The 13063-nt window shown below is 41.0% G+C and overlaps 1 protein-coding gene across 1 annotated transcript; it reads left to right on the top strand.

The window, feature by feature from the left end:
* Window positions 1-971: 971 nt before the first annotated feature.
* cdk15 (cyclin-dependent kinase 15) lies at window positions 972-12281 on the top strand. The gene is given in 14 exon segments (XM_067501244.1): window positions 972-1016; window positions 1019-1225; window positions 1776-1922; window positions 2728-2822; window positions 2926-3005; window positions 3083-3177; window positions 3910-3972; window positions 4265-4388; window positions 4635-4755; window positions 4840-4933; window positions 5054-5117; window positions 5803-5851; window positions 6082-6224; window positions 6395-12281. Coding segments are annotated over 14 exon segments (1440 nt in total). The 3' UTR covers window positions 6508-12281.
* The last annotated feature ends 782 nt before the right edge of the window (window positions 12282-13063 follow it).

The following is a 13063-nucleotide window of genomic DNA, read 5'->3' as shown; positions in this document are numbered from 1 at the left end:
TAAAATCCACAAATATTATGGGACATGATAAATTTGATGAGGATCAAAGAGCATTTGGAACATTTGAAATTCATTGAGTTAAATGTAAAATGTTGGTACAACTTTCATCTTTGCAGGAGAATGCTGTTTAAAATTAAAACGACCCATCGAGTTGTTGTTCGTGATTAAATTAACTAAATCTCACAAGTGCAGTTATATTCCCCAGGCTTTAAATACTTAAAATGTATTTCAATGTATCAATGATATAATTTACATATTTTACTACTCATCTGCACATCAACTTCAATCCTCATCTCCATAATTTCTCCATCTTCTCTGCTTCATATCAGTGGCAGCTGAATGCAGTCAGAAGAAGCTGCCATCAGGTGCTCCACTTCTACTGATTCTAATCTCTGACAGAAACAAACAGGGACACAGCAGCTTTGTTAGTTGATGTTCGTCAGATTGTGAGTTAGTTTAACAGTTTTAGTTTAACAGGTGAGCAGCAGATTTGTTCTGTTTCTATTGGAAAAAACTAACAACAGGAACACAGAGTCATTACAGAGGAAAACTCTGAATAATCTCACTTACTTTACTTTTACATGGAGGAAATTAAGTGCGTCAGGATCAGAGGAAGTGAAAGTAAAGTTTAAGCAGGGAGCGGCCTGAGGGGGTGTTTCCCAGTCCTGGATTGGGACCTTAGTGAAGATCCTGTTTGTGGACTTTAATCTTGATTAGTTCAGTTAACAGAATAAAAGTCAAAGAATCAAACTAAAGTAACTTACAGTCGCTTCAAACAAAGACATTATGCTTCAGATTCAGGATAGGTGTATAAACCTATTATGTACAGCAGAGATGATGCACTAAGTGAGAGTTGCAGTGAGAGACAGTGAACATTGGAGGGCAGTGAACTCACACTGTGCTGAATGGACTCTTGTTCTAAACTGAGAAAGGGGGGAGAGGCTGGGAGGAGAAGGGGTGTAGAGATGGTCATGGGACCCTGTTTGCTCTTCCTGAACCATGTGAGTCATATGAGACAAAGAGAAGAGGAAGAGTGTATTAGAAAGGAGAAGAAAAGATGGAGGAGCTGTTGCAGTGTGTGAGGGAGGCTGGGAGATGGGTGAGTAGGTGCTGGTGTGGTGAGGAAGAAGAGGGTGAGAAAGGGAGGAGGGGGGAAGATGATGAAGAAGAGAAGGAGGTGAAGATGGAGGAGCTGAGCTTCAGGACTTCACTCCCTACTGATGAGGTAAAGTGTCCAAACTGACATGAACAGCAATGTTAAACTAACGTTTGTTGGAAAAGAGACAATTCGGGGAAATTGAGACTTTTGAAGATTCAACTAAATGTTCAGGAAAAGATGTTAAAGTTTTTGGAAACAGTAAAATAGTATGAAGTTTTATTCACTTCAACTGATTGAGTAGTTTTAATATTTGCAGCCTATATTTGTAGTTACTGACAGTGTGTCTCCTGCATGTCCATATTTAAGCATGTCCCTGGCTGTTCTGTGTATTTCTTGAATGTGTTTATCAGGGAGTTCTCTGACTGATGTCCTGCTGGTTATTTTCACAGTTACTGGTTGTTTTTTAAAGTCTAACTCTTTGCCATGTTTTCTGTTTTCATTTACTTTTAACAGAGTCACATTATTTTTTACAGCTTGTCTCCTGGTTGTTGTTTTGATATTTAAATGTCGCAATGTGTCTTTTCTTACAGTGTCACTGTAATCCATAATGCTTTAAGTTGGTTTTCAGGTGTTCAGGTTTCAAATGTTTATTTCCTGCTCTGTTTCTGTGTCCCAGCTGGATCCAAACTGGTCTGGCTCGTCCCCATACGAGTCACAGTCTCACTGGTTCCACACTCTGCAGGTCCAGCGTCTCCGGGTTCAGAGAGGACGCAGCAACAGTGACCCCCTGAGAGGGGAGAGTGGGGGGGGCAGATTCACCTGGGCAAGTCTCACAACTCACACCTGATGGACACAATGAAGTGAGAATAGAGACACAATAAAGATTAATAAAGAAACATTAAATAGAGACCAAATGAAAACAAAACAGAAACAACATTTTAAAAATACAGAATAAAGAAAAAATTAAGAAATTTACAGACGTTGTCTGTACTGAAAGACATTAAAATGTGAGATGTTAATGTAAAAATGAAAGTAAATAATGTAACTGAAATTTTGTCAGATGCTAATTTAAAGATTTGATTTAAAGGTAAACAATAAAAAAGTAAACATAACATGATGTGACAGGGCTGGACTTATAAGATCAGTGGCTTTCAGCTCGTCCCTTCATTGGTCGCTACAGTGGAACATGTGGCATGACTTTTTCACGCCATATGTCCTTCCTGCCACAACCCTCCTATTTTATCTGGGCTCGGAGCCGGCACCAGGGTGGCCCTTGGTGGCTGGGGGGGACCCCTTTGACTGGACTTATAATCTAACATATTACACATGACATGATCCCAATGTTGTAATATATTGATATCATGTTTTATATGATGTGACATGTGAGATATAACATATATGACAAGATAAATGACTTATTGCTCAGTTGGACGTGACATACGCCATGTGACATATGCAATCACATATAACATAATAACATACACTGGATGATGTGACATAATGTAGAAAACATAATTAGATATACGGGATGTTATCATGGGACATTGAACACATGCCAGTACTTACATAGTACACAGTACTGTATATACACCCTGTTGTGTATTATGAAAAGTGTGTTCTGTGCTCAGAAACCAGGTCTGAGGTTTGGAGCAGCTCAGTCTTACCTCAGTCTGGAGAAACTGGGAGAAGGAGCTTTTTCCTCTGTGTACAAAGGAATCAGCAGGTCAGTGGTCACATTATGAAACAGCAGCAAGAAGAGACTGAATAACTAATAAATCACTGTGTAACTTCCTGTTGAACATGTTTGTGTTTCTTCTTCTGTGGAGGATAACCGGGCAGCTGGTGGCTCTGAAGATGATCCGTATGAAGACAGAGGAGGGTGTTCCTTTCACCGCCATCAGAGAAGGTGGAGATCTGCTTCTTACCGCCTGTCATCAAACAAACAGAAAGTGTTTATGAATGTGTGTGTGTGTTTGTGCACAGCGTCTCTCCTCAAAGGCCTGAACCACGCAAACATCGTCCTGCTCCACGACATCATCCACACCACAGACTCTCTGACCTTGGTCTTCGAATATGTGGTGAGACACTGGTTTCTTTCTCACTACATCCATAAAAGTTCCTCTTTGGTCTTCCTCTGGACCTCCTTCCTGGCAGCTCCAACCTCAGCATCCTTCTACCGATATATTCACAGTTTCTCCTCTGAACATGTCCAAGCCACCTCAATCTGGCCTCTCTGACTTTATCTCCAAAACATCTAACGTGAGCTGTCCCTCTGATGTCCTTATTCCTAATCCTGTCCATCCTTGTCACTCCCACAGAGAACCTCAACATCTTAAAAGTTCTGGACCTTCTTCACCTCTGCTCCCTTTAACCTCCCCGTTCCACTTGGGTCCCTCTCATTCACACACATGTATTCTGTCTTACTGTGGCCAACAACCAGTTCATGTTTTCTGACCTCCTGCCACCTGTCTGTTAACAGTTGCTCATTATTTACTTACCATGTTCAGTAAATACCAACCCATTTCTTTACTCATTTAACTGTTGCTCAGTTTTTTTCTAATAAAAAACAAACCTGACTAAATATCTGTGACTAAATCAGGAACAAAGTTACTTTAAAGCACATTGTTAGCTGAAATTGGTGTACATGTCATGTTGGTTTTCATTGTGGTAAACTTTGAGTTACGCTATACTGTAAAATGGAATTTACATTTGGATGTTAATTTGAACCTTATTATAAGATGACGAACACACTATAATAGTGAGTAGGGGGTAATTTCGGACACAGCTGCCTTCTTTTACTTCTCTTGCAGCAGACAGATTTGGCCCATTACATGATCCAGCACCCTGGAGGTCTGCACTCACACAACGTCAGGGTACGTCTCTGGTTTCTACACATCAAATACACTTAGTACTTAATTACTGTGTGAGGAAAAATGTGATTTCAGCTACAGAATGCTTTTCTTCTGCTTTAAATTATAAAATTGTTTTACACATCAGAGCTTTGTTGTTTTATTGTTTTACAAAATTTGCTTCTGAAATGCACTGCAATAAAAGTAGAAGTATTTATATTTACACAGTAAATACTACATACACTACAGCAAATGTGCACCTGGACCAAAAAGCTGCTCCTCTCTTCTATATACACATTTATCTGTCTGGTTCCAGATCTTCATGTTCCAGCTGCTGCGAGGTCTCTGCTACATCCACAGCCGGAGGATCCTCCACAGAGACCTGAAGCCTCAGAACCTGCTCATCAGCTACCTGGGAGAACTCAAACTCGCTGACTTCGGTGAGGAACCAGGACCAGGAGCTGAGTCACACACAATACACATCTGTCAGCGACAACACAGAAGGGTTGTAGTGATACTGAGGTTATTGGTGGTTCTTCAAAGACACAACTAAACAAAAACCCAGGACAGGATCACTATAAAACTTTGGATATGAATCTACCACCTTTACCCTTCATTGTCTCACATTTTTCTGTTTTTTATCCTGCTGGTTCTGACTGAAACTTTGGTTCTTGTTCTGAGTTCAGGTCTGGCTCGGTCCAAGTCAATCCCCAGTCAAACCTTCTCCTCTGAGGTGGTGACACTGTGGTACCGACCCCCTGACGTCCTGCTGGGGTCCACAGACTACTCCACTGCCCTGGACATGTGGTGAGAGTTGCAGATGCTGCTGGTCAATAAAGTTAATTAAAAAACATTGGCATTTGTAACTGAATAAAGCTGTGTTTGAATCAGGGGGGCTGGGTGTATCTTCATAGAGATGCTGCAGGGAGCGCCGGCATTCCCTGGAGACTCTGATGAGCTTGGACAACTGCAGAAGATCTGGATGGTGAGAAAGTACTCACCAGTAACTACTAACAAATAATAATGATATTACTGTTAATATTGCAAGTAATGCAACAGTCAGGAATTCATCAATAATAATATTAACAATAATCTGTTTCTGCAGGTCCTGGGCGTACCCTCTGAAGACACCTGGCCTGGAGTCAGTCTGCTGCCTAATTATAAACCAGGTATTATAAACTGTTAGAAAGTATGTGAGAATCATCTGTAAGAGTGAAGAGGAGAAATAAGTCCGTCAAGCCACAGAGTGAGATCAGCAGCTGAGCTCCACATGAATCATCAGAGATAAAGTCTTACAGTAAACTCCTCACAGCTGGAGTCTTTACTTTCTGTCAGCTCCACCCATGCAGACTGATGATGCTACAACAACACACAATACACTGTACTCACAAAGTCCAACTCCTCAAATCTGAAACATGTCTCCATCTTTCTCAGTGTCACTTACAAACTCACATACATCACACTTCCCGAATATATCATTAACTCTGCTGTCTAACCCAGAATAAACCTCCATAAATCCACCTAGAAAAAAATAGAAACAGAGGCTGCCACCCTAATTCAGAATCTTTTCTGAATGATGTTTTCAGGTTTAGTTTACTTCCCCCATCATCGAAGTACTGCAAACTTAGGACATGTTGCTATATCATTGTATTCTAAATTTAAGAAATACCACTAAAAAGTGTCCTATATTATGATCATTGGTCCTAAAGCCTTCATGAAAACCAAAGATTTTTTTTACCAGCTTGGGAAGTTCCAGTCGTTTCCCCTCCCCCACAGAAAACTGCAGAACATCTGGAACTCATCTATTAATTTTGCCATTACAAAAGTGCTAAACTTCTTTTCCTCTCTTTGCAGAATGTTTTGTCCAGTCTGAGCCAAAAGACTTTAGGAAGGCTTGGAAAAGGTAAGATAACTATGACTTAGCTAATATGTTAGCATAGAGCTAACTGCATAATAAGGTGGAGCATATGTTAAAGTGTTAGCGTGATGCTTGCTGCCACTTAATGTTTGCAATGTTAAAATACCAGCATAGAGTCAAACATATTCAACTCTATAAGCTTACAGAGAAGTTAAGCACATGCTAACAGGACCACATTCCAAAATGACATATTAGACTGTGCTGATCTTATTTAGGTTGAACCAACTGCCTTATAAGACAGAGGATCTGGTCCAGGGGATGCTGAAGGGGGTCCCCACAAGTCGGATATCAGCTCAGGATGCTTTGCAGCACCCCTACTTCAGCACACTTCCCCCTCCCATTATGCACCTGAGAGACAGTAAGGAAAAGCTAAACATGCTAACACAGCTCTGTAGAGTATACTAACACATAGCTGCACATATTGAATTGTAGCACATCTTACAAGCTAATTTGCTGAACCTACTAGCTTAAGTTTACCTGGTTCCTATTAGAGAAACAAATTGATGTTTTTTTTTCTGTGTTTTTCAGCTGTGTCAATCTTCAAGGTTCCGGGAGTTCATATGGAGACAGAGATCAGAGATATTTTTAACCCTGGACGGAAAGTCAGACCTTCCCTGCTGCCTGCTGTTAAGTACTGGTGATTAATCACCCTGAAAAGATGGGCGTAGGGGCAAAATTGCCCATCAAAGCCCTTTTAGTCTGACAAGACAAGCAGAGGGAAAAAAAATTTCATTTATAACTGTTAGGCTGAAGCTAACCAGTTTTCTGATGGTTTCACTTTAAAAAGACTTCTTCTTTTCCTTTGGGCTGTTCCCTTTCAGGGGTCGCCACAGCGAATCATGTGCCTCCATCTAACCCTGTCCTCTGCATCCTCTTCTCTCACATCAACTAACTTCATGTCCTCTGACACTACATCCATAAATCTCCTCTTTGGTCTTCCTCTAGACCTCCTGCCTGGCAGCTCCAACATCAGCATCCTTCTACAGATATATTCACAGTTTTCTCCTCTGAACATGTCCAAACCACCTCAATCTGGCCTCTCTGACTTTATCTCCAAAACATCTAACATGAGCTGTCCCTCTGATGTCCTCATTCCTGATCCTGTCCATCCTCGTCACTCCCAAAGAGAACCTCAACATCTTAAAAGCTCTGCTACCTCCAGCTCTGCCTCCTGTCTTTTCTTCAGTGCCACTGTCTCTAAGCTGAACAACATCGCTGGTCTCACCACCATCTTGAACATCTTTCCTTTCATTCTTGCTGATACTCTTTTATCACACAACACACCTGACACTTTTATCCACCCGTTCCAACCTGCCTGCACTCGCCTCTTCACCTCTTTTCCACACTCTCCGTTGCTCTGAACCCTTGACCCTAAGTACTTAAAGTCCGGCACCTTCTTCACCTCTGCTCCCTGTAACCTCACCGTTCCACCTGGGTCCCTCTCATTGACAAACATGTATTCTGTCTTGCTGCGGCTAAGCTTCATTCCTCTGTTTTCCAGAGCAGACCTCCACCTCTCTAGATTTTCCTCCACCTGCTCTCTGCTCTCACTACAAATCACAATGTCATCGGCAAACATCATAGTCCATGGAGATTCTTGTCTAACCTCATCTGTCAGCCTGTCCATCACCAGAGCAAACAAGAAGGGGCTCAGAGCTGATCCTTGATGCAGACCCACCTCCTCTGTCACACTTACAGCACACGGTCTTACAGCTCTCATACATGTCCTGCACCACTCTAACATACTTCTCTGCCACTCCAGACTTCCTCATACAATACCACAGTTCCTCTCTCGGCACCCTGTCATACGCTTTCTCTAAATCTACGCAGCATCCTCAAAGCAAATATTGCATCTGTTGTACTCTTTCTAGGCATGAAACCATATTGTTGCTCACAAATATTCACCTCTGCCCTTAGCCTAGCCTCCACTACTCTTTCCCACAACGTCATTGTGTGGCTCATCAGCTTTATTCCTCTGTAGTTGCCACAGCTCTGCACATCTCCCTTGTTCTAAAAAATTGGCACCAGTACACTTCTCCTCCAGTCCTCAGCATCCTCTCACTCTCCAATATCTTGTTAAACAAACTAGTCAGAAACTCTACTGCCACCTCTCCTAGACACTTCCATACCTCCACAGGTTTGTCATCAGGACCAACTGCCTTTCCACTCTTCATCCTCTTCAACGTCCTCCTCACTTCACTCTTACTAATCTTTGCTACTTCCTGCTCCACACCAGTCACCTCTTCTACTCTTCGTTCCCTTTCATTTTCCTCATTCATCAACTCTTCAAAGTTCTCCTTCCATCTTCCCATCACACTCCTGGCACCTGTCAATACGTTTCCATCCTTATCTTTAATCACCCTAACCTGCTGCACATCCTTCCCATCTCTATCTCTTTGTCTGGCCAACCTGTACAAATCCACCTCTCCCTCTTTGGTGTCCAACCGAGCATACAAGTCCTCATATGCTCTTTGTTTGGCCTTTGCCACCTCTACCTTCACCTTACGCTGTATCTCCCTGTACTCTTGTCTACTCTCTTCAGTCCTCTCAGTGTCCCACTTCTTCTTAGCTAACCTCTGTCCCTGTATACACTCCTGAACTTCCTTGTTCCACCACCAAGTCTCCTTGTCCACTTGCCTCTTTCCAGATGACACACCGAGTACCCTCCTACCTGTCTCCCTGATCAAATTAGCTGTAGTGGTCCAGTCATCTGGAAGCACCTCTAAACCACCCAGAGTCTGTCTCAGCTCCTCCCTGAAAACTACTCGACATTCTTCCTTTTTCAACTTCCACCACTTCGTCCTCTCCTCTACCTTTGTCGTCTTCATCTTCCTCACCACCAGCGTCATTTTACACACCACCATCCTGTGTTGTCTGGCTACACTCACCCCATGTTCCTGCCTCTTCTGGAAGAAAGTGTTTACTACAGCCATTTCCATCCTCTTTGCAAAGTCTAACACCATCTGTCCTTTTGCGTTCCTGTCCTGAAGACCAAACCTGCCCATCACATTCTCATCACCTCTGTTCCCTTGAAATCTGCCCCAATCACCACTGTCTTTACATTTACATTTACATTTAGTCATTTAGCAGACGCTTTTATCCAAAGCAACTTACAAGTGAGGTACAAGGCAAGCAAAAATTTAAGTCAAGGAGAAAACATCAAAGCAAAGTCCTATCAGAAAACTGTTCCCAGTTCACGAGATAGAAGTGCAAGAGAGCAGAAAGGTTTTTTTTTTATTAAGAGATTTAAGTGCATAGGAAGATGCGGAAGAATTCAGTTTTCAGCAGTTTTTTGAATATTGGGAGAGAGTCTGCTGAGCGTGCAGCGTTTGGTAGCTCGTTCCACCATCGTGGGATCATTGCGCTGTACAGTTTTGCTTGGTGTCTTCTATGCGGTGCTGGGAACCACCAGATGTCGTTCGTTGGCAGCAGCAGGCGAGAAGGATTGTAGACTTGAATGAGTGAGTTGAGGTAAGCGGGAGCTGTTGAGTTAACCACCCTGTAAGCAAGAGACAAAGCTTTGAACCTGATGCGAGCAGCTACAGGAAGCCAGTGTAGAGATCTGAAGAGTATTGTGACATGGGTCTTTTTTGGCTGATTAAAAATGAGGCGAGCTGCCGCATTTTGGATCATCTGCAAGGGTTTGATTGTGGATATCGGTAACCCCATCAACAAAGCATTGCAGTAATCAAGACGAGATGTGACCAGCGCCTGTACAATGAGTTGGGTTGTATATTCCGTGATGTAAGGTCTGATCTTCCTGATATTGTAAAGAGCAAATCTGCTGTCTTACCTCTGGGGATGCTCTGCATCACTTCCTCCAACTCACTCCAGAATTTCTCCTTCTCTTCTAACTCACATCCTACCTGTGGGGCATAAACACTCACAACATTGAACATCACTCCTTCAATTTCCAGCTTCAGACTCATCACCCTGTCTGATACTCTATTCACCTCTAGAAAATTCCTCACAAACTCCTCTTTCACGATAACTCCTACTCCATTTCTCTTCCTATCTGACCCATGGTAGAACAACTTGAACCCTGCTCCTAAGCTTCTAGCCTTGCTACCTTTCCACCTGTACTCTTGGACAAATTGCTGAATATTTTCAGCTGATTTAAGTCATCAGATTAACACACAAATATAATGATTAATTTGGATCTTGCAAAGCTTTATTTAACCTTTTAAAACAGGAATGAAGTAATGAACCAACTCATGAACAAAAGGATTGGCCCACTAAAATCAGAACAAGGTCACGGTTAAAGTTTGTAATGTGTCTGATTTTTTCTGGTTTACTTTTTATGTTAAATTCTTAATTTCTTTGGAGTTTCGACTGACAGTCGCTGCTGTTTTATTGTCTGATGGTGGTGGTGTTTCCTATCAGTAACAAAACCTTCACTTTGTTTTGAAGTTTTACAGTCACCATTGTGTTTGTTCTTGTTTCTTACTTTGTCTTTTTTTTCATCGCAGTTTTATTAATTCATTGTTTGTTTTTTTACAGAAAAACTCTGATGACAAAACAAAAACTCATCCAGTCGACTTGCTTTGATCATGTATGAATATATAATTATTAGTTTCTTTTGATTGATAGAAAAGTTAATTGTAACATTTGATGGATTTGAGAGATAAAAGGCTCGAGAAGTCACTGGTCGTGAATATTTAAGTGTGTTTATGTTTTTACGTCTGATCGGAAAAAAATTACAATCTCGTTATGAATGAATTAAAACGTGCGGCAGCCTTTGATGCTTGGCCTCTGAAGAATCTCGCTCCAGTTATTTTTCATCCTAAAACTGTTTAGGTCTCGACAAACATTTGGTTTTTATTCATAGAAGTTTCTCAACTTTTAGTATCGTGTAAAACAAAACTAAAGTGCAACAGAGGAAAACCACACCTTTTGGCACAGTAACAAATATTATGCTATAAAAATATACATTTTTATGTTACATTTGTGGCAGGTGGCTACAAAAAGAAGCTAAAAATCTAAAACAAGTCAAAGCTATAATCATGAAGCTAGATCAGATCGTCACGGCTAGCTGCTGCTAAAGGTTCAAGTATGTTTACTTATTATTTGCCGAAATATTAAAAAAACGCCTATTTTAATTATTGTTAATTTGTTGTTCGAAGAAGGTAAATAAGGCTACAGCTACATAGATCCGATATGCTAATGATAGCTAACTTAGCATAGCAGCAGTAAGTAGCACACTCATGTTTTATTACTCAGACATTTTGGAAAATGTGGTAAACAACATTTAAATTTCATATTTAAACTGTCACTTTGTGTGTTTTATGAATTTTAATATAATCTTTTATATAAATATAAAATGTTATATTATATATCCGTTCATCCATTATCGGTAACTCCTTATCCTGTTCAGGGGGACTGGAGTCTATCCAAGCTGTGACTGTGTGAGAAATGTGGTCCACACTGCAAAGGTCACCAGTCTGTCTTCAGGGCCAACACAGAGAGACAATCATTCACAGTCACATTCACATCTACAGACAATTAACATTCACCAATTAACCTAACATGTCTATAGACTATGGGAGGAAACCAGAACACATGGAGGATGCAAGCACGTCAAGAACATGCAAACTCGACACACAAAGGACATTCTGCTGCACCCACCAGATGTCCTCGTTTATTTCCCCACCCACCTGCTCACCTGTTCCTTATTTACTTCCTGTCAAATACAACTCACCATTTCCATCTGCAATTTGGGATTGTGCCATCCCCGCGATAGTTTTCATAGTCACCTGTTTCCTGTTGGATTACCTGTCAGACATCCTGATTTATTATTACCTGAGATTTGGAATAAAGTAAACGTGGTCAGAACGATTAGTGGATTTCTAAAACCTGTATGATTACTGATATCTTACAGAATTTGTGAAAACACGAGGAACAAACTGCATCTTCTTCTTCAGCTTCTTCATTCTTGATGTGTTTCCATCACGAGGATGTTTCTTTATTAAACAATCAGTTTGTTTTAAGAGTGTTTGTCTCATTTTATTCCCCCCCCCATCCTCTGCTGTGACCTCTGACCTCTGCTGACTGAAAAGAGAAACTAGGTAGTGTTCATCAGTTTGTCACAGATATCTGGACATTTCATGAATGTTACAGTTCTTTGTACAACTTCCTTCTTCATAAAATACTACATTACATAATATTTGGAATAGTAAAACTTTTTCTGAACATCTTATACTGATATTTTTTATTTATTGAAATAGTTTATAAAACTGTTGGTTATATATTGTTTAGTGGCTTTTTAACAATTAACTTAACCTTTTAATATCATGATGTCTACAACAAAACTCATTGTATTTTTACAGAATAAAAAGAACAAAATAAACTGTTGTCTGGTAAATTACAGCTGTGTTGTATTTTTTGTCCTGGTGTTCCTAATAAACAGATCATTAAACTGGTGAAACGACATCATGTGAAACTTATGTGCAGTTCTTCTGTTCTTCTCCTCAATTTTTTACCTCTTTTCCTCTCTGACCTGTGGTGGGGGCTGCTTTGTCCTCTTCATCCCAGAGTGAATCAGGGCGCCGAGCCCCCACCCTCCAGGAGTCTTGTCATGTTAATGTGTATGAATGGGATGGTAATGGGATGTTAATATCATGTGCTCTTTAACACAGCTTCACTGTGCAGGAATCATGGCCCCCCTGGACTAACCCAGGCCCCTTTCACATGGTGGCTTTCATCTGGAAAGAAAGGATGGTGGAGGTGGTGGTGCTGGTGGTGGTGGTGGGGGGGGGGGGGGGTTTCTCTCTCCTTTTAAAACTGATCTGAAGAAGGGAGTTGTCTTAAAGCTGAAGTGAGTCAGAACTATAGGGTCACAGAGTGGAGCTAAACAGGCAAATCTGCAGTTTTTATAGCAGAAAAACCTATTTGAGAAAAAAAAAATCCTGTCCTCCTGTTTCCTTCCCTCCTCTGTGATTTTTCCTCCTTATCTCATTTACATTTACATTTAGTCATTTAGCAGATGCTTTTATCCAAAGCGACTTACAAGTGAGTTACAAGGCAAGCAAAAATCTAAGTCAAGGAGAAAACATCAGAGCAAAGACCTATCATAAAAGTTTTCACAGTTCACGAGATGCAAGTGCGAGAAAGAGCAGAAAGATTTAAGTGCATAGGAAGATGGGGAAGAGTTCTGTTTTCCGCAGTTTTTTGAATATTTGGAGAGAGTTATTATTATTA

The sequence above is a fragment of the Channa argus genome, chromosome 4 (genome assembly GCF_033026475.1).
Source record: "Channa argus isolate prfri chromosome 4, Channa argus male v1.0, whole genome shotgun sequence".
NCBI classification, from domain to species: Eukaryota; Metazoa; Chordata; class Actinopteri; order Anabantiformes; family Channidae; genus Channa; species Channa argus.
Note: the sequence above shows the minus strand (reverse complement) of the source record. Positions and strands in the feature narration are given on the sequence as shown.